The sequence below is a fragment of the Lepidochelys olivacea genome (assembly GCF_965140295.1).
Source record: "Lepidochelys olivacea isolate rLepOli2 genome assembly, chromosome: 1".
In the NCBI taxonomy this organism is placed as follows: domain Eukaryota; kingdom Metazoa; phylum Chordata; order Testudines; family Cheloniidae; genus Lepidochelys; species Lepidochelys olivacea.
The window spans coordinates 134,518,658-134,542,652 of NC_140411.1; the positions used below are offsets into that span (position 1 = coordinate 134,518,658).

The 23,995-nt window shown below is 42.3% G+C and overlaps 1 protein-coding gene across 4 annotated transcripts in view; it reads left to right on the forward strand.

Moving 5' to 3' along the window:
- Nucleotides 1-23,995, forward strand: part of WWC3 (WWC family member 3) — a 169,536-nt gene that overhangs the window by 34,284 nt on the left and 111,257 nt on the right. For all 4 annotated transcript variants that reach the window (XM_084641561.1, XM_084641562.1, XM_084641563.1 and 1 more), the window contains exons 2-3: nucleotides 11,909-12,018; nucleotides 16,334-16,537. In XM_084641561.1, the coding sequence (XP_084497687.1) occupies nucleotides 11,909-12,018; nucleotides 16,334-16,537 (314 nt within the window). The remainder of the gene's footprint in view (nucleotides 1-11,908; nucleotides 12,019-16,333; nucleotides 16,538-23,995) is intronic.

A 23,995-nucleotide genomic window follows, 5' to 3' on the forward strand; every position in this document is an offset into this window, starting at 1 on the left:
AACCTGGATTTGTGCTGGAAATGGCCCAACTTGATGATCACTTTAGATAAGCTATTACCAGCAGGACAGTGGGGTGGGAGGAGGTATTGTTTCATATTCTCTGTGTGTATATAAAGTCTGCTGCAGTTTCCACGATATGCATCCGATGAAGTGAGCTGTAGCTCACGAAAGCTCATGCTCAAATAAATTGGTTAGTCTCTAAGGTGCCCCAAGTACTCCTTTTCTTTCTACTTTTTTATGTATTTTGTAACAGTTGCCAAATTAAATAATATGAAATGATTTGCTCATCCTGAGAATACTAGGCACTAAATTCCCAGTCCTGCAGTCTGATCTTTGCATTAATCCTATAATTTTTGTCCTAGGCAAGTGCAAGGGTTTATAAATACAGAACAACTTGCAGTTCATGCTGTTAGAGACCAATAAGAGACTTCGGCTAAAAAAATATTATATACCTGGTAGTCAGTGGAAAAAAGTTCTCTTCCATTGTTTTTTAAGCACAATGAGCCTGATTCATCACTGTGCTACTTCTATTTTATGCTACTGAAATACCTTTGGAATAATGCTACAATGTAACCTGCTTATGTTAAATTTTTTTACGTTTGGGAAAGTGCAGGAAGCACTCTAGAGGACCATAAAAATAACTGACCTTTGAATTGATGCTCTTTTTTTTTTTTTTCTCATTCTGAAGTAATGTTTTATTTCTGAGGGGGAAAAATCCATTGTGAGAGGCTGCTTTTAATGCAAGTTGTAATTTAAAATATGCAATAATTCAAAATATGATAATTCATATATTGATTATATAATTACTATAAGAGTTTATATATAAATAAAAGAACTAAGGCAACTGGCATTGAATGTTGTGTAGTTTGCTGAGCACAGTGCAGGTTCTTGTAGTATGACTCTTTCTGTATTTTCCTCCCAGTGACCTCAAGCTAGGATATATTGCATTCTGAAATTTTCTGTGCTAACACTGTCCTTCTGAGCACTGAGCTTTATTTGTGCCAATTTCTGTGTGGTCATTTATGTTGTGGATTTATGTCCGTGAGGGCCTGAGCTGATGTGTACCAAATTATTTTATTTCAGAAATTAAGGTTATATTTGAGCTGCCGTTCTCCAAGGGTGAAATCCAATTAGCCAGTCAGGCACTTGTACACAAATGTGCACTTTTATTTGAGGGAAGACTTTACCTTAAGGTTTTATCTTTTTTTAAAAAATGTGTATTTATAGCCTATATTACTCTGAGCTACCCATATTTCTAAGTAGTGAATGTGGGCTTTAAAAAAAAGGTTGGAATATTAAAATGCTAACCATCTTCTATGATTTGAACATTACTTTTAGGGAAACTCTGCACCAACAAATTAAAAATTCTGCACATAATATTTTAAAATTCTGCATATTATATTTGTCAAAGTAACACTACATAATCATGCCAGTTTCAGTTATTTTGGTAATTTATTTCAAAATACCTGTCAGCAAGTATATCTGTAAAAATACAGACTAAAAAGATTCACGAAATGTTTTTTTTGACCAATAGATTCCTTACTAGGTATATTAATACAGAACTTTGAGTAATAATTCATTTAAACAGCAATACAGAAACATATTTCCTGTATCCCTCAGAAGCAGTGCAAAGGCTTGGGGGAATCAAGGGTAACGGAGGAGGTGAGGGATAAGGAAGTATTGCTGGGAAGGTGCCTGGGAGAGAATCTTGGAGGGTTGCTGGGTGTGGTGGGAAAAGTATAGAACAGGTTTTTTGTGGGTGTGGGAGGGATTGTTAGGGAATTGGGGAGCCTCCTGCATGCAGACCCTGGCTGCCCCCAACCTCTCCCATTCAGTCAAGCACATTTGCCCCCACAGGTGCTGACTTCACATTTGCCCCCACAGGCTGTGCCCCATGCTGCCCCGCCCTATCCTGCCTCTTCTCCACCCTGCCCTACCTCTTCCTGACCTCTTCCGCTTCCCCTGTCCAGAGCCTGCTGCGTCTTTGCTCCTTCTTCCTTGCCGCCAGCCTCCTGCATGCTGTGAAACAGCTGTCTGCAGTGGGCGGGAGGAGGTGCATGGACGGAGGGGGAGGCACTGATTGGCAGGGCGTGTCGGTGGGAAGGAGGCCCTGGGGGGAGGAGGAGCTGCTGATTGGGGGGCTGCCGGTGGGTGCTCAGCACCCACCATTTTTTCCCTGTGGGTGCTCCAACCCTGGAGTCGGTGCCTATGTCTGTTGCTGTCCCTGTGTGCCCCACACCTCCATTCCTCCTTGTGTCCTTTCACCTTCACTCAGCTAGGCGTAGCTGCCTCTATCTCCACGTATCCTTGAGCCCCCACTCCCCATTCAGCCAGTCATAGCTGCCCCTGTCAATCCCTGCATCCCCCCCCCTCCGTCCTCATGTGGCCCTGCACCCCCACTCCCATTCAGCCCCTGGCTCAATGTTGTCACCTCACTAGCTCCTGTGCCCAACCCCAGTCTGTCCACTACCACTAGCCCTTCTGAACTCGTGTCTCTGTGACACCTCCCAGGAGCCCTGTGTGCCCTGTCTGTCTGTCCCCACATATCCAGTGCCTCCTCACCTAGTCCCGTGGGCAGGGCGTTGTGAGGAAGGCAGCCTCTGCCCCCTTCCTCTCTGTGACTGGCTGCTCCATCCCCTAAGCCACCTGCCTTCTCTTCCAGTGCCATATCAGCCCCTTGTGGGTGAAAGGTGTAATTGCAGCTTCCCTTTGCCTCTCCGTCAGAATCAATTATTGTATGCGGGGAGGGGAATCTGTGGGGGACATTAATTCTGTGCTTGCGCAGTGGCACAGAATTCCCCCAGGAGTAGAATATTTAGCATGTTCTGAATTTTGTTCGTAGAATGGGATGCTTTATGTAAGCTGGACAAATGTGATAATATCCAAAAGTACCATAATATAGGGTTCATTGCTTATGATGTAATTTGTTACAGATTTTCACATACAGAAATGAGTGTCATCTTGTTTGCTGCCACATTGCTAAAGGTGTCCTAGCTTTTTTAAAAAAAGACTATATATTTTTGACAAGAAATATTGCTGAAAAAGCGCATTCCTTCACGGCCAGGGTAGTGCATTCATTATTTGTTCAATACTGTACTGTCCTTCTGGGAGGGAGGTGGCATCTCTAAGGAGAGTGTGTTTGATCTCTTTGGATTAGTCTGTTTGGAGGAGCTGTGAGGGTTAGGGCTGCAGGAGGGATATAGCTGAACAGTTCATTGGTCACAGACTGGCTTTCTTCAAAGAAGTTCCTGCAGGCTTTGGAATGTACTCCTAGCCAGCCTGTAGCTACAAAGGTGAAGGAAGTCATTATAGCTTCTTCAAGATTGGAATGTGACTAAAAAAAGCTGTAAACAGCTTTTCCTGTGAATGGCTTTGTGAAACAACAAAAAAAGCCCTCTTCAGTGTTTCCCTTTCCTAACTGTATATTTTCTGTGAAAAAGAGTTGCTAAAATACCAGGCTAATGTACAAGCGTAAACTTATTAAAGTGGCTAGAAATTACATATAGTATGAAAGGCAAACAAACATTAGGAGAAAAGTCAGACATCTGACAAAAACAGTTTAGATATGTGCTTTCCTCCTCATTTCACCCTCTCCACTTCTCATCCCTTTTCTCCCTAGCAACTGCCAGTATGGTGTTTAAAACAGTGCCTTCAGTTTGTGAGTGGACCAGCATTAGCCCTATCAGAGTGAATAAGGATAAGATAATGAATAGCATTTTCTTGTGTAAAATTGCGCACTCTCGTTCAACATCCTGTGACCTTGTGAAAAATCTGCACCCCGATTGACGGTTATACTCACTTAATCCCCTATGTAGAAAGCACTATGTTGACAAGACATAGCTACTGGCTGTAAAGGGGCCATAGCAGGTATGAAAGTCTCACCCAACATGTTCCAGTCTCTTGTTCTCCCAGTGGTCTAACTCAAGGGTGGTCAAACTGTGGCTCCGGAGCCACATGCGGCTCTTCAGAAGTTAATATGCGTCTCCTTGTATAGGCATCAACTCCGAGACTGGAGCTGCAGGCGCCAACTTTCCAATGTGCTGGGGGGTTCTCACTGTTCAAACCCAGGGTTTGCCCCCACTCCACCCCGTCCCCTGAGTCTGCTATGCCCTCACTCCTCCCCTCGCTCTCCGAGTCTCCTGCACGCCATGAAACACTGATCAGCTGATCAGGAGGTGCAGGGAAGGATGGGGAGGCGCTGATCAGCGGGGCTGCCAGTGGGCAGGAGGCACTGGGAATATTGGGGAGCTAATGGGGGGCTGCTAACGTATTATTGTGGCTCTTTGGCAATGTACATTGGTAAATTCAGGCTCCTTCCTAGGCTTAGGTTGGCCACCCCTGGTCTAGCTCAATTTCTGAGTAGGGTGTTGGAAGTAACTAAAATTGGTTGTATCCAATGGTGAGCTGGAGCTGGTTTGCGCAAGCTGGTTGTTAAATTTTGAATCCGGTTTAGAACTGGTTGTTAAAGGGGTGGGCAAACTCCGGCCTGCGGACCACTTCTGGCCCACGGGACCATCCTGTCCGGCCTGCCTGAGCTCTCTGCTGGGGAGGCTCCCCTGAGAATCCTTTTTAATTTTTACTCACCCGGCGGTGCTCCGGGTCTTCAGCGGCACTTCTTCGGCGGTGGGTCCTTCAGTGCTGCCGAAGACCTGGAGCGACTGAAGGAACTGGTTCTTCAGCTGTTGGCAGCTCATCACTGGTTGTACCGGGTGTCTGTACTAACAACCAAACTGCTTTCAGCCCTCTTGAAAGGAGCAGGGGCAAGAGGGGCATGTAGTTGTCACTTGTTATGCACCCATAAAGGTTTTCTTATTATACAAAGGTCCTTTGAGTTTTTTGTGTTGTGTTGTTTTTATCCCAAGAGGGGATTTCCACCTTTTTAAAACGAAAAAACAGGATTCTATTATAAAGGGTGTTAAAGTTAGGGCTAAAATGTTGCGTATTCACCTAAAATACTGATTCCCCCCCCCCCCCCCCCAAGCTAATACTTTTTTGGGAACTACTTTTGCAAAGATGTTGGACTATATTTAGAAGCATTTACATTATCCAGGGGAGCGTCTCTTATGCATCTACAACAGATGATAATGTAAACTAAACAAATCGAGGATGGGAAGCAATCCATTCTGATTCAATCAGAATCTAATCAGGTGGCAACACTGTCTCATGTTCATGTCAAGCCTCAAATCTTGTAATTGGACTGTTCTTATAATTTGGCTTTTAAATTGGCAGAGTAAATATTTAGTAAAGCTAGGCATTATAGGAATATTTTTATCTGCTTTATTGCACGTGCATACAAGACTGTTTTTTAAAAAGAATGTTTTTACTCAAAACAATTTAGGTGGGGAAAAAATCCCCCAAAACAAAATATCATGGTTCTTAAAGATTTTTTTCTATTTTTAAACCAAGGGGATTCAGATTCCAGAAGCTTTCTAATGTGCTTCAAAATTTAAACCTTTGAAGAGTTACATAGCCAAAAATGGCTGTGATGTCAGAAGATTGGTATTACTTTTGGAAAAGGTAAAGTTAAATCAAAGAGCTGAGGAAACAGCTTAATCTTGATTTGAATCATGGTATGAATAATGGCAAAAATACTGGTAGACTACTGTTATGGCAGTTCATTGACTACTGTGAAGTATGGTCCCTAGATGAGAGACCAAAACCTTTTTATATAAAAATGTACCATTTTAAAATTTACACTTTTAGCTTGTACACCACAGATGATAAGAGAGACAGAAAAAGCCAGTGTGGAGTGATCTCACCGTATCACTGGTTTGAAACTTAATCTGGCGGTCTTTAATAAAAGTTTACATGGAACCTACCAAGTACTTTTTCGTGTGCTCATTGCAGAATGTTAGAGGACTTGAGTCAAGGGGCCACAGTGGAGTCTGTGTCTTTTAGTGAGCACTAAACAGGTCTCAGATTGTGCACAACAGGCGTTATTTAGTTGGCTTTTCCTTGCAACTGGAATGAATTTTGTTCTCATCAACATGAAGGATGAATACCATTGGTCTGATCCAAGTAGAGCAGTCAGGCACTGTACAAGTTCTTTAAACTAGTGGAAAAAAGGGATAACAAGAACCAGTGGCTGGAAGTTGAAGGCAGACAAATTCAAATTAGAAACAAGCCACACATTTTTAACAGTGAGGGTGATTAATCATTGCCAAAAAACTACTAAGGGAAGTGGTGGATTCTCCATCTCTAATCACTATTTAGATGCCTTTCTGGAAGATATGCTGTAGCCAAACAAATTATTTGGCTCAATACGAAGGAAATGGGTGAAATGTAATGGCCTGTGATAAACAGGAATAAATGATCCCTTCTGGCCTTCAACTCTCTGAATGTATGAAAGTTTCATCCAATAGTTCTTTCAGCACATCTCAGTATTTCAGTTACCCCTGTTCTTCAAGTACTAGTGTTTTCATATGCAGAGAGAGTGAATTGTGCTATATTATGTTTTGGTTTTATACTGTGAACAGATGAGGGAATAGAATAAGACCACCAAAGGTTGTTTTCACTTGTGACTTCAGACAAGAACCTATTGAATTCCTTTTTAAGGTAAAAAATGAGTGCTCTTGGTCTGTTGCTGCCTAGCTCCTAATTTTGATGATCTTAAAGTGTTTTTACAGATGTACACATTCCATGTACAATTCCTTATATAGAAACAGGAAAGGAGACCTCTACTATTTTTTTGTAGCCGTTGAATTAATCAGAGAAAGGGGTGTGATACTTCCAGAGGACGTTTAATTTCAGTAGTTTCCTGATATATTTTTTGGCTGACCTGCTGCAGCAGTGTCTGTTTGTATGTTACTGTTCTACAATTTTACATTTTATTATTATGGGGGCCTGTAGTTTGCCTAGCAGAAAAAACATTTTTCTAGACTTCGTCTATATTCAGAATTGTACTAGTTTAGCTAAAGGTGTAACTTTAAACCTGATTAGTTAGACCTGTGCGAACACAGTGTAAACACCTTAATCTGATTTAAACCTTGCTTATTTTGATTTAGCTTAATTAAATAAGGAATCAATAAGATACATTAATATAAATTTGATTTAAATCAAATGGAGAACACCCACTCTGTTTTGTACTGGCTTAAGGAAATCAGTTTTAAACTGAATTAAAATTAAATTTGTACAACTTTGAATAGAGACAATTCTTTAGTAAAAACTTTACTTAAATAACTGAGTTGTTGACTGGGATCATTGATTCTATTTCCATTTTTCTTTTTAGAATGCTGACATGAATTCTTAACAGATCTAAGGTTTCCTTTGGATACACTATCATTCCACAGTTTAAACAGGTTTTGGGAAAATGGTATAAAACCTGTTGCGTCTACTTACTTCCCTTTCTTTACTGTTCACTTTTGCTCTGTCTGTTCCCAGAAAGTTAATATTGTTTATGTTCTAGAAGTTTAAGTGAGAGAGGTGGGATCATTAAGGATGCTGGATTAAGGTTCTTATGGCATGCAAAGGGAGAATACTGCATATGTAGGTTTTGCTTACGAATAAGGGATGTGTATGTGTGATGGGCAAGCATGCCTCACTATCCATTCCAAAGAAAATCTTGTTGATAATGTGGCAGTTTAGGTAGGAACCAATGTCTCGACTATCTTGAGTAATTGCAAACACAGTGGTGTCTAGAACAAAATCATCAGAGGTAAATCAATTGCTATGCCTTCTCTTGTATTTTTAATATTGTAACAGAAGTCCAGAGAAATTAGAACTAATGTGGCAGTATTTTGCCTGCATAACTACTAGACAAAGTCCTGGAAGAACACTTATGCTGTTCTATAATAAAGCTTCTTCTCAATGACTGCAGCTTTTGGTTCAAATGGACAGTTCTATACGAAGTATCATACAAGTTGTCAGTAATGGAAAATTTTAAGGTAGGTGTACTGTATATGTAGTCCTAGAGAAAATTTTACTGTAACAATACTCTAATTGTTAGTGTAACTGTAACAATAGCTCTAATCTGTAAAATTCCTCCCTTATTTTACTAGATTTCAAATCTCAAATCATGTAGCATTAGTAAACTCTAATCACTTAGTCTAAATATATTTCTGTAGCTCCTAAAGTTCATAAACCTTCCTATTTTTATTCCCAATTGTTTGGGTTTCCTGTTGGGTAAGTATTGTGTACAATACCTCGTAATGCTATCATAACGTTCATTTTAGCAGACCGTTGAAAATATTCTTTAATCTGCAAAATTTTATCAAACCTAATTTAACATTTTTATCTTTAAAAACAAAAGGACATGATTGCACTGATCATACGGTTCACTAACTCTTGTACTAGGCACATTCAAAACCGCACGATTGTATGCGATTGTGACTATGAATTACTGTCTTGTACTTCCAAAGTAATTCACAGTTTTAAAGCGCTCTCCAGGCATTTAAAAATGCTTAAAATAATCGTGGGAGATAAGTAAATATCGTTGTTCTGTTTGCGTGCATGTGCCTATGTATGGAATTTTTGTGATCTATCTCAGTGTGGTTTCACCACTGATGCTGTGCCACCTGTGGCAGTGATGATGAAAGTGCTAGCGTGGAAATGGCAGTGGCTTTTCATGCTCTCTTCGCGAGCACTTCCACTAAGGTGAGCACTGACAACACAGATGCACTGCTTCAAGACCAGAGGTGAGAGAAGTGTTAGTATAGACCTTTTAACTTTCAGATGCGCTAATGAGAGTCTTATAAGTATGTAGATAGTTTTGAGGGGCACGCTTTCCATGCCTTCTGCATGTGACGTCGATGAACAAGTCTGAGCAACAGAAAGTGTTCCTCTTGCATCTGTAGTGAAGTTGGGTGTAATTTAAGAACATTCTACATGTGCTTGCTGTGCACCCCTTCTTGGTTAGAAAATGAATCCCCTTCTGAAATCTTTCTTTGCTACTTTATTTTGTGTTCAATAAATTTAAATATGCAGTGGTTTTTTAATTGGATCAGTCAGAATTTTCCTATCTCCTTCAAACCAAAACCTTGTTTGGTACTAAAACAAAACTTTTGGGTTTTTTTGTGTGTGCATATCTTCTACCTGTTGTGCAGAAGAAATAATCAGTGTCTCTGGGAAACATCTAGACCACAAGTAAGTAGGAGAACAAACTAGGATTTTGTTAATATTGTTTTGAATATTGCCCAACTTAGTTTGTTTCCCATCGTGTTTACAAACATGATAATGTATTATATTCCCTGCATTTTGAAAATGAGTGGAACACTTTCACATAGAAGTATTGTATAATGCAGAGTGCTGCTATAAAAGTGTGAAAAATACTTTTTTTTTTTAAGTTGAGAGAGGGTTTGAGGAGAGCAAGACCCAGACACTACTATAGAGTCATTATATTTTCCCATTTGTATTTGTAAAGTTGACATCGGGCCTAAAGGTTTGGGAAATTATGAAAGATTTCACTGTTTTTATGTAAAAAGATAAGCAATGTCTTGCAGGCCACCTTGGGGACAGTTAACAGTCAGTCTAGTTTCTTTATTCTGAAAAGAACATAGGCGGTCATGGTAGATAACGAAACAAACATGAGCTGCCAGTGTGATGTGATGGCTAAAAGGGATAAAGATCACTTTGGATGCTCAAAGGAACATTGAGTAGGAATACTGAATTGATATTACTTTTATATATGGCATTGGTGAAACCACTACTGGAATGCTCTGGCCAATTTTGGTATCAGTACTTCAGAGATGGTCCTGAAAAACTGAAGAGGGTACAAAAAAGAGCTAAGACTGGTTTGAGGTCTGGAGAATACACCTTCCAGTGAGAGACTTAATAAACTAAGTAGATTGTTTCATGAAGCAAAGGTTAAGAGACAAGTTGGTAAGTTTGTATTAACACTGAGAGACTATATCTGATACTTCAGGGCTTTTAAATCCAACGTACAAAGGCTTAAAAAGATTCAGTGTTGGACTTTTGAAAGTTGAAGCTAATTAAATTGAAACGATAACTAAGGCTTACATTTTTTTATCATTGAGGGTAATGAGCCATTGGAACAACTCACCAATGGATGTTTTAGATAATCTGTCAACTGAAGTCTTTAAACTGAGAAGGCTGTCTTTTTTAAAAAGATAGGAGTTTTTGCAGGAACTACTGGAGGAAGTTCAATGATCTGTGTTATATGGAAGGTCAGACTGATGACCATTAGGATTCCTGCTGGCCATAAAATGTATGCATTTATAAATGTTGTCCAAATTCTGATCTTTTATAGGAGACTGTACATCAGATATTGCACATCTGTGCACAAATTTGGAAGCTGATTTTAGGCTGTATGTAGTGATACGGATATCAGGGGAGGGATAGGTCAGTGGTTTGAGCATTGACCTCCTAAACCCAGGGTTGTGAGTTCAATCCTTGAGGGGGCCATTTAAGGATCTGGGGCAAAAAATTGGAGATTGGTCCTGCTTTGAGCAGGGGGTTGGACTAGATGATTTCTTAAGGTCCCTTCCAACCGTGATAGCCTATGATTCTATGGATCACTTATATTATATTGGAATTGTTTATATTTATATTGTTTATATTTAACTAATGTTTGTATTGTGAATATTTAGTTAATGTTTATCTTTATAAAATTAACTTTACTTTTGTGACTGAGTTGATTACATTACATTACATATAACATTGAGTTATATCTTTTTTATTTGAGCCATTTAGAAACTATTAGGGAATACATTGTGTGAGGGTTTCAACAACTGCTGGAATGATGCTGTGGGAAGTCAAACTGGATAAAAATCTACACCCTTGGTTCTGTCTGGGTTACTTTTGCCTTTGTATTGGTTTTCTTAAATTCTTGGTAGTTTTGATGTTCCAGAGCAATACAAATGTTGAATCCATGATGCAGTGGTACTCAACCAAGGGCCATGAAAAGGTTTCAGGGGGTCCACCAAGCATGGCTGGCATTAGAATTGCTAGGGTTACAGGGCAGAAAGCCAGAGCCCCGTCGCACAGGACTGCAGCCCCGAGCCCCACCACCCAGGGCTGAAGCCGGAGCAACTTAGCTTTGTGGTGCCCCCTTTGGCGTGGGGCCCCGGGCAATTGCCCTGCTTGCTGCCCCTTAATGCCATCCCTGGCTTTTATATGTAGAAAAACGGTTGTGGCACAACTGGGCTGTGGAGTTTTATAGCAAATTTTGGGGGTGGGGGTGTTAGAAAGAAAAAGGTCAAGAAGCTCTGGTGCAGTGAATAGTAGGAAGAATGACTATTTACCAGTACTCTATTGAATGTTATCACTTGCGTATTAGTTTGTCGAGCAGTTGCTGCAGAAGTAGTATGATATTCAAAATACTCAGTTAGTAATTTTGCCACTGCTACTTGTGTGTATCCTTCATTCTAGGAATATCAAAATGCTTCACAAACCTATTGTGATTGCCTGTTTCCGGGCAGAGCAGGGTAATTTATGTTGGCCTAAGATAATAGAATTTCGTGAACAGTTGTGCATTGGCAGTTGAAAAAGATACTTTTTCTTTTACATTTGAGCTGCTATGGATAGCAAATTATACTGCTTTGACATTCTAAAAACTTGGATGCTATAAAGTTTCCAATAAATGTGAACAGCAATGAATTCCAGCTCTGTTCTCACATTGTTACTGCAGTACGGGGGGGGGGGGGGGGGGGAAGGGGACTGGCAGGACTGCATGCCATCATAATTAAATAGTTAAACACAGAACTTCAAGGGAGAAGCTGTCTCACCTGTTTTGGGAGTAGCTGTCAGCATACTTTCTAAATTAAATGTTCATTTTCTTTGTACATTTTAGTTTTCATTTACTTAAAATTACTATTGCATACCCAAGTGTTACAACTATTTAATCTTGGTCAAATCAGAGGTTTGATATAGTCAAAGCACATACTAAATAGCATTAATTGCATTGTAAACTATGCATCTTTTGAGTTTATTTTCATTTTTTATATTTTTACAGGATTACAAAGCCATTAACATTTGCTGACTGTGTTGGCGATGAACTTCCTTTAGGATGGGAAACTGTTTATGATCAACAGATTGGAATTTATTACATGGACCATATAAATCGTGAGTAGAAGTGGAATTGGTTTTATGAACATTCACAAGCGGATATCTATAGTTGAACCAAGAGTGATTAAGATGACATTTATTGAACTTCCAGCTACTGTGAGAAGTCCTGGGCAAGTTACTTCTTGCAGTGTTTCATATGTCAAATGGCAATAATGCCCTCCTTTTGTAAGGTGCTTTTAAGATCTATGGATGAAAAATGGTTGTATGTAAAATCATTATTACTGTTGTGATGTAATGTAAAGGGTTATCTAAACAGCCCTTGTTGAAATAAGTCAAGTTTATAATTTCATTTTAATATTTATATTCAGCAAGAATTTCCAATATTCCTAATCAGTACTTCAGGTTCTCGTTTTGACAAAAGAGTATCGAAGGAGCATGTCAAAAAGTGATACAAATGCTAATGCTGGTGAAGTGTCAGCATTTTCAGACTGCATTTTGTGTGTGTTGTATACGTTTCCAGTAGTCCATAGTTTGCTCCCTTACAAAAGAACCCACAATGCCCAAAACAGGCTGAGAGTAAGTGTGTGGTGTTTTTCATCGTAGCAGCTATTTCGCATAATTTTAAGATTATTGATTGATATATTTATCATATCTTTTTTATTTAATTTGGCAATCTCATCCTGTCCTACGCATTGCATATTTTATGCTTCCACATAGTATATTATTGCCACTGGTACTATTGTGCTGCCATCATTAAGCTGCTTATCACTAATGAGCGAATGCTTTCAGAATTGTGCAAATTGGCAGCTAGCTGGTAAGAAAAGAAGAAAGGTACAGTAGCAGCAGTAACATCAGTGATAAATAGCACTCTCTGCAAAACCGATTTCAACCATCTCTTCGGAATCTAGTTAATTTAAACTAATAGTTTCAGGTGTTATACCAGCTTCTGAACTGCTCTGCATATTTTTGTGGTTTTCACAAAAACATTTTTCACCTGATTTTGGTGTGTGAAAGATCCATACACAGACACTTCTTCCCTCTAAGAACAAAAACCTTTAAAGAGATTTTAATGCAGTCACTGGAAGGATAAATAACGTAGTGAGTATTTCAAGATACATTGAAAAATCATAGTGCAGGTGCTTGTGTAATTCTTAAGGTACTTACTGTTAAGAATATTGCTCATATAATTTTTATTTGAGCTGTCAGGACAACTTTTATAGAAGATAGAGCTTTATCTCAGACCGTAATAGAACACCATAGAAACACACACACTGTACATATAAACACAGTGTCAATAATTCTGAATATTGTCACAGGTTTCTTTACTTTGTAAAGGACTTACCGGTATAGTAGATAATGAACTAAACACAACATCCCATTGGGATGCTGTGGCTAAAAAGGCTAATAAAGCATCCAATTAATAGGATTCCTTTGTTAAGAACTAAATTCTCCATGCTATGGTATAAGGATCTGTTATTTTTTTGTTTCAGTTTTTTAAGCTTGATCCTAATGCAGGGGTAGAATTTATGGGGGCATTATTCAGTAACCATTGGGGATGCAATGACAGGTGAATGCATTGATGGTATAAGAATCAAGGAGAGGTTCTAGTGGAAAGAATCTCTTACTCTGGGGGTTCTGAATCTACCTAAAATATTTGCCACAGTAGCTATCAGGTAACAGTATCCAGTAGGAGAACAGGATCACTCCTTGATTAGGCTTTTTTCCATTCTTCTTTCCTGATGGCCTGGTTATATGCCCTCTCCAGCCGCTAGAGCTTAGTGTATCAGTAGACACCGCGGCAGAAATTAATGTAATAGTTACAGAAATGTTGGGAGAAAATGCAAGAGAGGTTTCAAATCAGTGCTTTTTGAAGTCCACACATTGTAGAAACCTCCCAAGCTATGTACACCCAAATCCTTTCTTTCCTTCCACTCTTCAAAATAGAGCAGCTGTGCATATCACTCTTGTAAGCCTCCTTTCTTGATAGCTTTACCCAAGAAAGAGGAACACAAGCTGGGATTCTGGTCAATGACTTTCCATTTACATTAGGAAACCCAAGAGGAAAAGCAGTCCTCTGTAAATCACAGAGCGACCTTCAGAGCCAGCCCTGATCTCCATCTCGTCCTGTTAATTCTGGACGTGGTCGGCACCCTCGGTGGGCTAGTGTTGGAGTCTATCCAACCCTTTCTTAAGAAGCTTCAGTGGCTGCCAACCACAGAATTCCTTTCCCCTCCTCCTCTGAGTTTTCAGAGCCTTTGAAGTCTCCTTTAACCAGCTGCACATTTCCCAGTTTTGGGAATAACATATTCCATGTTCTTGGCCAGCCAGGGCTGTGCTTGAATGACTATAAAAATTTCAGTCAGCTCTAAAGAAACTAAATTAGTAGCTATCCAAATCTAAAACACCTTCAGTTTCAGTTTCTCTATGGTAACTGGTACAGTCGGTGCTCCGTGCACTTATTCCAGGCCAGAGTACAGAGCAGTGTTCCACAGAAGACTGTCAGTGTTGTACTTAATAGGAAGTGTTGCTCTTTCTGCATGGACTACAAGATGATGATGAAGATTTCTGGTCACTTAGCAGGTTTTGCAGTGCCTCAAAATGTACAGACTCCTATTCTCAAGGGTTATGTGTGATGCATTTTAACCTTTCCTGTTACCTGGGATTAGAATTGGAACATTGTGAAGAGCCATTTATTGGGGGATCATAGTTCTAAACCACTTTAAATATTTTCACTTTTTTAATTCCTGAAAATCTTTTTTGTTTAGGCGATTACTTTTCAAATGCTTTGCGAACAACAGAGCTGCTTGTATGCAGTTTTTATTTTTGGGGGCTCAATCACTGTAGTCTCTGATTTCACAGCACAAACAGAAGTATTTAAATAGCTTTAAGTCCTATTATTAGTACCAACAAAAGAGTTGTCTTTCCCCTTTCCTATCATAGCAACAGCAAAATCAGAGTTTTTAGGGGGGAAAATTAACTGAAAACATCTTCTTTGCTTGTACTGAGTATCTGTCTTATGGCTTATTCTACATTCCTCAAAATAGCCTGTGGTGTGATGTTTCAAAAATCACTTTATTAGTACATTTGGAACTCATAACAGAAATACTTCCTATGGTATAGTTAACCTGTGGAATACCCTACTGCGGGGTTTACTGTGGCTAAAGTTTTTTTAAAAAGGACTAAATGATTTTGACAACTATTTACTGCACTTGTGCACATTAAGATAATGATATAACTTGAACCACAGAGATTGATTTATGTGGTGGCAATGGAACAGCAATGCAGATAAGGTATAAGCATTTTTACTACCATACTGACTAACCCTGTTCTGAAGTATGATGGTAAGATGCATGCCCCCTGGCTGTAGTACAGGTTGCACAATTACTACCAACAGTGGAGCTGCAGTAATGGTGATTTATGCATCTGATTTTTGTAAACACAGCCATAGGAGGCTGGCATTCGCATATGCAGCGGACTCTGCACAGGCAGGATGATGTAAAACGTCTCTTCCCGCCCCGCCCCCCCCCCCCGACACCCCAGAAAAATCTGTTTTTTCAGGGTTTTTTGGTTCTATTTTTTGAATTTGTGGGCCACCGAAGTGTTTGCAGGAACATAACATATTGAAAACTTTTTTATACTATAAACATATATTTGAAAGAGTTTCTTGATACTAGAAACAAGCTTTACTTTTCAGTCTGTGACTGTAAACATTAGCTGTTCTCAAACGTTTAAAGGGTAGTGATGGGAACATCAAGGATCTTGTTATGACTGTTAGGATAGAAGAAAGTTAAAATTAAGCATGTGTTAAAGTGATTTCCTGAATCTGGGCCCAAAACACTAATCTTGGTAGCTAACTTCATTGTTCACTGTTTGACCGTGCAGGCATAAAGATAACATAAATAGCCTTTCAGGATGTTTTGTTTCTCTTGCACCTTTCTGGAGGCTAAATGTGAAATCTCTGAACTGTTCCTACCACCCACTGAGTTAAGGCTTGGGATATTGATTTGGCTCTCTTAGTTGGCTGTGGGTTGTATTGTGGTTAGGCCATCAGAATGGTCTAATTTGTCATCTTAAAACAAGTTGACTGAGTAAGATCATTTAGGGCTGAAAAATTAGTTTTCTTTTTAACCTCATCTCTAAGAATAAAAGACTCAAATATAAGTGACAGTGCAGTCACTCTTTTCTCTCTTTGCTGGAGTGATGTTGAACTTCGTGTTGAATTGAGTATACTAGATGGTTTAGAGACAGACTTCACCTGGATTCTTTGAGCACATTTCCTGTGGTTATGAACTATCAGTGTAGGTATTGAGATTTGACATTGAGAAAGTACTTGTAATTAGTGGAGTAACAGGACTTAAGTTTTTCTCCTCAGAGCTCACACAAATTGAGGACCCAAGAGAGCAGTGGCGAAGAGAACAGGAACGCATGTTAAAGGAATATTTAATTGTTGCCCAGGAGGCACTTAATGCCAAGAAAGAGATTTACCAAATTAAACAGCAGCGTTTTGAGCTAGCGCAAGAAGAATACCAGCAGCTGCATAAATTGTGTGAGGATGACAGCCGTTCCTATGCAAGTGGTGAGTTTACTTTCATTCTCTTGCTAATACATTTTTTCCACTATTCAGTTTTTACACACAATCTGAGAGCTTGCTTCCATCATGCTCTTTTTAGTGATGTAAAAGTTTTAACTACTCATGAAATTGCTGAGATTCTTGGAAGAAATTGCAATCTTAAAAGAAAATAACCCTCTCCAAAGACAGTTTCCTGCAATATAATTAGCAGTTTCATTTTAATGAACTTGTAGTTTTGAAAAGTAAGTTCTATCTTTACTTAGAGCAGAAGGCTAATCTTTTTATCCATCTGCAGAATATTGAAAGCATTATTGTAGCAATGAGAGTAGAAATAGGACAACCCTAGTTTCTCCTTCTCAGGCTCTATGAATGTGAAAGTCATGTGTTACATTAATGAAAAGCCCCTACTTCACTGGAATATTTTAAAGTATGTTTGGATTCTGCTTACGTGCATGCACTCCAGTTCTTCTTTGAGTGATTGCTCATGTGTATTCCACAATAGGTATGTGTGCTTGCCACGTGCGCTGGTGCCGGAAATTTTTCCCCTAGCAGTACCCGTAGGGGGAGTGCCCCCTTGCCACCCTGGAGCTGCCGCTGGGAACACTGCAGTCGCCACTGGCCTGGTACCGGTCTTGGTCGGGGGAGCGTTCCCAACACCGCTCACCGTCCAGGGCTCAGTCCATGCGGATCGCCCTTGATGCCAGCCAGACTGTCCGGATGGGTGCCGTCTGACTGGGACTCCTGGCACCGCTCGTCTTCGCGAAGCGAATACTGATGGGACTGTGGCAGACGTCGCCAACGATCCTCGTCTTGCAGGAGATAGCGAAGTCAGTCATGGCATGATTGTCGACGCCATTCCCGCTCGGACTTCCGTTCCAAGTTTCCACCAAGGCACTGTAGCCCAGGGTGTCGATTGCTGGCGTGTGGCCGACATGGGTCTGCCCTTTGAGGCCGTTTGCAGAGCAGCTACTACGGTTGGTGCCGCTCCTCTCTCGAGATCGCGGTCCCGTGGCCAACGTAGATCTTGGCACCACCGATAGTCCCAGTCCAGAGGCACCAGCGGATCATATGCCAGCCAGGCCTCTCCTCACAGCTGCCTGTCTACAGGCCAAGCTAGCCAGCCTGAACAGCCGGCCCCGACGGTTCCTCAGCAAGGCAATGGCACCAAGCATCGTGGCTGGCCCAGTGGTACCAGTGGGCACTGGCCTACGGTGCAGCCCCCAGGTGGAGGCTCGCTCGGTGGCCCGGGCCTTGGAAATACCGTCGGCGTCCACCTTTAGACCACCAGAAAAAAGGTTGGTGGGACCTGTGTCCTCGGTACCGTGCCCGGAGTCTGATCAGGTGGTGGATCCTCCAGTGCCGGACGACACCCAAAGCACTGCACCGGCCTTGCCCTGTCCGAAGGAGCTGATTGCAGCCCCCCCCCCCCCCCCCCACCGTCCCGCAGGAGGATTACTGGGCCCACCAAGACCTCCTACATAGGGTGGCAGCAAGTCTCCACCTCCAGGCTGAGGAGATGGAAGAGCCCTCAGACTCCCTGTTGAATATGCTGTCCCCTTCAGCACCAGGCATGAAGGGGTGGCAAGAATTTCAAATGCCCTGTGACAAACACCAGCCTTGTTGGCTCCCATTTCTAAAAAGGCAGAGCGCAAGTACTTTGTACCCACGAAGGGACATGAGTATCTGTATACCCACCCGGCGCCTAACTCCTTGGTGGTCGAGTCAGTCAACCACAGGAAGCGGCAGGGGCAACCAGCCCCAACCCCCAAGAACAAAGACTCTTGGAGGCTGGATACTTTTGGGGGAAAAGTTTATTCGTCGTCAAGCTTTCAGCTATGAGTAGCAAACCATCGGGCTCTCCTGGGTCGCTGCGAGTTTAACCTCTGGGAATCCCTTCCCAAGTTTGAGGACTCCTTCAGGAGCGCGATAAGAAAGAGTTTAAGACATGCTCCATTCAGGGACAGGGCCCCGTTGTTGGAGCTGGTGTCCGATGCGTCGGACCTGGGTTGGGTGCCGAACTTTCAGACCCAAGGCCTGTGGTCTCTACAAGACCTATCCCTTCATATAAACATCAAGGAACTCAGGGCGGTGTAACTGGCGTGTATGGCCTTCTACTCGCAGCTGGAGGGCTAGGTAGTCAGGGTCCTCATGGACAACATGGCCTCGATGTTCTATATCTACAGGCAAGGTGGGGCCTGATCCTCTGCCCTCTGCCACGAAGCACTCAGTCTGTGGGACTTCTGTATAACCCGTGACATCTACCTAAAAGCCTTCCAACTGCCGGGCGCCCAGAATGTCAGGGTGGATCACTTGAGCAGGAATTTTTCCTCTCAGCACGAGTGGTCTCTACACCTGGAAGTGGCTCACCAGCTTTTCCAAAGGTGGGGCACTCCCCAGGTGGACCTATTTGCGACCAGGCAGAACCGATGATGCCCCTGGTTCTGCCACGGGGGGGCCTAGGGAGGGGTGCTATCTCCAATGTCTTTACCCTGTCCTGGTCAGGTCAGCTCCTCTACGCCTTTCCCCTGTTTCCTCTGATCAGCAAGGCCCTGGAGAAAATAAAGACGGACAAAGCCAGGGTTCTCCTTGTTGCCCTGCTGTGGCCCAGGCAGCACTGGTATGGGACCCTCTTGGGGCTGGTGGTAGCTCCGCCATGGCAGTGCCACTCCACCCAGACCTGCTCTCTCAGGACCAGGGCCGCCTCCTCCATCCCAACCGAGCAATGCTTCACCTCATGGCACGGCTGCTCAGTGGCTAGGTGGCGAGGAAAGGACATGCTCAGAACAGGTTCAGCACGTCCTCCTCGAAAGTAGACGGCCCTCCACTTGCCGCTTCCTATGTGGTGAAGTGGTCTTGGTTTTCAAGGTGGGCAGCAGGCCAGGGTGTTTCCCCGATGGCTGCCCCGATCCAGCTTATCCTTGGTTACCTCCTCCACCTGAGGGCCCAGGGACTGGCTCCCTCGTCAGTCAGGGTACACTTGGCAGCCATATCGGCCTTTCATCCCCTGGTGCAAGGGCACACAGTGTTTTCCCATGCTATGGCCGCTTCCTTAAGGATTTGGACCATCTCTACCTATATTCCAAGCCCCTGGTTCCACAGTGGGACCGAAACCTGGTGCTGGCTCGTCTCACGGGGGGCCCCGTTTGTACCACTGGCCACGTGTTTCTGGTCTCACTTCTCGTGGAAGGTGGCCTTCCTGGTAGCTGTCACGTCGGCCAGGCGGTTCTTGGAGCTCAGGGACCTAACCTGTGAACCACCGTATATGGTTTTTCATAAGGACAAGGTCCAGCTCCGCCCACACCCTGCGTTCCTCCCGAAAGTGGTCTCCGCCTACCACATGGGTTAGGATGTTTTTCTGTCAGTCCTCTGCACCAAGCCTCATGTGACTAGTGAGGAATGCTGTCTCCACACGCTCGACATGAGGCAAGCTCTGGCTTTCTACCTCGAGTGGACCAAGCCATTCAGAAAATCTTCGCAACTGTTTGTCGCCTTGGCTGAGTGCGCAAAGGGTCAGCCGATTGCCGCTCAGCGGCTTTCTAAGTGGATCACTTCATGCATCCGTTCCTGTTATGAGCTGGCGGGGGTTCCCCCGTCGCCCATTGTGAGGGCACACTCAACTTGGGCGCAGGTCTCGTCGGCTGCCTTCGTGGCCCATGTCCCCCATCCAGGACATTTGTAGGGCTGCCACGTGGTCTTTGGTTCACACATTCACCTCGCACTATGCTATCGTCTCTCAGGCCAGGGATGATGCCAGGTTTGGCAGGGCAGTACACTGTCCCGAGAACTTGTGAACTCCTACCCACCTCCAACAGATATAGCTTGGAATCACCTATTGTGGAATACACATGAGCAATCACTCGAAGAAGAAAAGACCATTACCTTTTCCATAACTGGTGTTCTTCGAGATGTGTTGCTCATGTCTATTCCACATTCCGCCTTCCTTCCCCTCTGTCGGAGTTGTCTGGCAAGAAGGAACTGAGGGTGGGGGGAGCGCAGCCCCCCTTATACCGTGCCAGGCAGGCGCCGCTCCAGAGGTCGCGGGGGGGAGGCGCTCCCCCCTACGGGTACTGCTCGGGGAAAAACTTCCGGCACTGCTGCACGTGACGAGCACGCACACCTATTGTGGAATAGACATGAGCAACATCTCAGGATTGTCAGTCCAGAAGGCACTGTCCTTTGCACAATGGCAATCTATTGTGTTAATTTGCAACACTCTGTACCAGCAGGTGACAAATTTACTTGCCTTAAGCTAATTAGAAAATTGAAAAATTTCCTTAACTCCATACACAGTTCTTAATAAATGTATTACCTCAGCTAAGGATTTCTTTGGTCAGTGCTACTTGAAAAAATAGTATCACCTAATAAGAATTGGTTCACTCACTTCTCCCTACACTATAATTCAGTTGTCCTCTGCTGCTCCTTTACTGTCCCACAGGCCTCTAGTTATTTTTCCTCCCTAACTCTGGAGTCTCCAACAGACTCTAACTCCTCACCCCCCCTCAGATCTCTCCATTATGTTATTTAATACTGTTTAAGGTCTGTTGAAGAACCTAGCTGCCTCAACTTTAAAATCTCTTACGTTGTGTCTTACATAGTTCAGTTTGGGTTAAGTCACACCAAGATTTGCCAGACCTTGTGATAGTTAAAAGTACAAGTTCCTGGGGTCCAGCACAGAGGCAACTGTATCCCCGCAACAAATATCTAAAGGAGAGTGAGGGACAAATGGAGGAGTAGGTGGAGGTTCATTGTATGTCGTACATGGAAACAGGAGCATGTTGCAGGGGAAAAAAATGGTATTTAGTGTGGGTTGTGGAGGAATGGGGGCTACCAAAAGGGGAAAGGGCAAAGTGGCTATTAGGAAAGGATGAAATGAGTGAAAGTCCAAAAAAGTTTGGATCACAGTGGATGATTAACTGAACCCATTGAGGTTCATCCATCACTAGTTGAGAGTAGGTTTTGAAGTGGCTTTAGGAGCCAAGCTGGACATTTTATGAGAGATGACTTTATAATGTGAGTACCAGAGAAAGCTTCCTTTCATATGGCCAACCACTGGTTAGTGACTGTGGTGGAATAGACATAAAAGGTTTCTACAGATGACTGCCTTCACAGTCCAACTTACTGTCCAATCCCAGTACAATTTATTCTCTTTTATTAGTGCCTGCTTTTAAATGTAACATTTACTTTGATATTCAGAGCCAGGAACAGAGATGTTTGATGCATGACTTTGGCATTTTGAAGGGCTCGGTGCCAGAGTGTCCAAATAGTTAATATATTTATATAGTACACAACTAGATAATTTGTGTAAAAAAAATCCTTTTAATAATTGTATGTGCCTTTACTAAAAGGCTACTTTGTTTAGCCAGTTCTTAGATGTTGTTCTTGTTTCATGCATAATATCATAAAACTCAATGTCTTTTTACCTTGGAGATCCCTCCACCTCATAATCCTCATTGATTCTTTTTTACATGGTTTTCAAAATTAAACCCAAAAAACCCCAGGTATTTATTTTTAAAATGATCTTTTAAGATATTGTGGCAGAGCTACAGCCCTGCAATGGAAATATTGGGAGTGGGGAACTCTGCTGCCTTGAAAACTAGTGCATGCCTGGTGGACGAGGGGGGGAGAGTGGCTGCTGTGGCGCTCGGGATCGAGCAGGGAGCGGGACCTAGCAGGGCAGCAATGGGAGCAGGTAGGAACACCAGGAACTTTCCTTCTTCATCTGTTGCTGGCTGCACCCTCTCACCCCTGAGTATAGAATCACTCCCTCTCTGATTCTTCTGCCCCCTGTTCTCAGTGATTTTCCATCCCTCCCCCTCTCTCCACCCCCACTCTTGGTGGGCAAAAAATATTACGAAGGGTGTTGAGTATTAGCCATAAATGCTTTAGTTATTTCAGAATGGAACCACACTGTTAGGAAAAAGCAAAGATCTTCTGTCCAAATCACTGTGGTTCTTCTTCATGGCTGAACTTCTTTTGATAACTTTAAGTTGCAATTATAGGACAGAATTTTACATAAGTGCGGAGATGAAGGAACAAGGGGACTTGCATCAGGGCCCTAATTGTGCCCTGTGTGATTGCTGCTTCCCACCACCCGACACAGATGTAATGAGGTTGAGTAGAGCCCATATTTAATTGAGAAATTAAAACTACTAATTATTCCTCAAAAAAGGTTTTTAATGATTTCCGGCTATAAAAGCAACACAGACAAAACAAGAAAAGAAAGATTAAAGTCCAGCACTGAATAAGGATTAATATAAATGGCAAGTTATACTGAAGACAAGCACAAGTACATGTTAAGTTATTCATCAACTAGCTACTACTATTCTTAACAGTATAGTAGCGATAGAAACTTGAGATCAATTCAGCTCGAGCAACCAGGCTTCTTTACTATATAATCTTACCCTGCATTCGTCCGAAAATACGTTACCCTTCAGTCGGCCATTTTTCGCCCTGGCCAGGTACAGACAGTCAAGAAGTACACATCCCTTTGGTTCAGGGGGTATGAGTCAGTTTTCACTATCAGAGGGGTCCTCTTAATCAAACACACACACCTTAGTTTTGTGCCTTTGTACTTTTTATCTCATCTGTCGGCCTTGTTTAAAACAGACCTACCAATCAGGGTGGGCCAAATTCTTAGCGTGGTTACTTTGATGTTATAAACTATGGGCGGGTCCATAGTTTATCTTCATGTAGCCAATTATCTCAAATGTGGTTACTTTAATATTATAAGCTATGCTCGAGTGCATAGTTTATCTTCATACATATGAGCCAGCCTAAAGTGTCATCTGGTTGCAGCGCATCCTGACCTCAAGTTTCAATTTAACTTTGCCGATCTTGCTTTTTGAAGCTTCCAGAAGTTTGAGGCCCAACATTGACAATAACTTTGTTCATTTTTAGTTTACAATACTTTTGTTCATATTAATCACAATAAGGTGACAGATTTACTAACACAAATGTTAAACGTACATTCAATGTATTATATATTTGGTCTGTTGCATCAAAGTATAAATAAAACAGGATACTACAAAAATCTGTGGTACTTTCCTTCAAAGGCCTTCCATATTAGATTAGATTTATATTTCCATCCTTTCAATTTTTGATGAAATCTACTTATCAGAAGTTTAGAGCTTTTCTTTTAAGCCCTAGGGTTTTAGCCCTCCCTGATCTGTAATGGACTCATCCCCCAATTTGAGAGGTGGAGCTGATGACTTTTCTGTCGGGGGGCAGCCACTTGCCGATAACCTGCTCGGTGTATACATCCTCCTCAGTGAGGATGAGCAAGTCAAGGAATGTATGTCTGAAACTGCACTTAATCGCTGCCTCCCCATTTCCTTCCCTCCCACCCCTGACCCCACAGTACCAGCAAGCACCACAACCCAGGATTTGGTAATGAAAGGAAGGAAGTGAAGAAAACTGCACCATTGCATGCACATCGAGTACCCTGGTACTGGGATCATCTACACT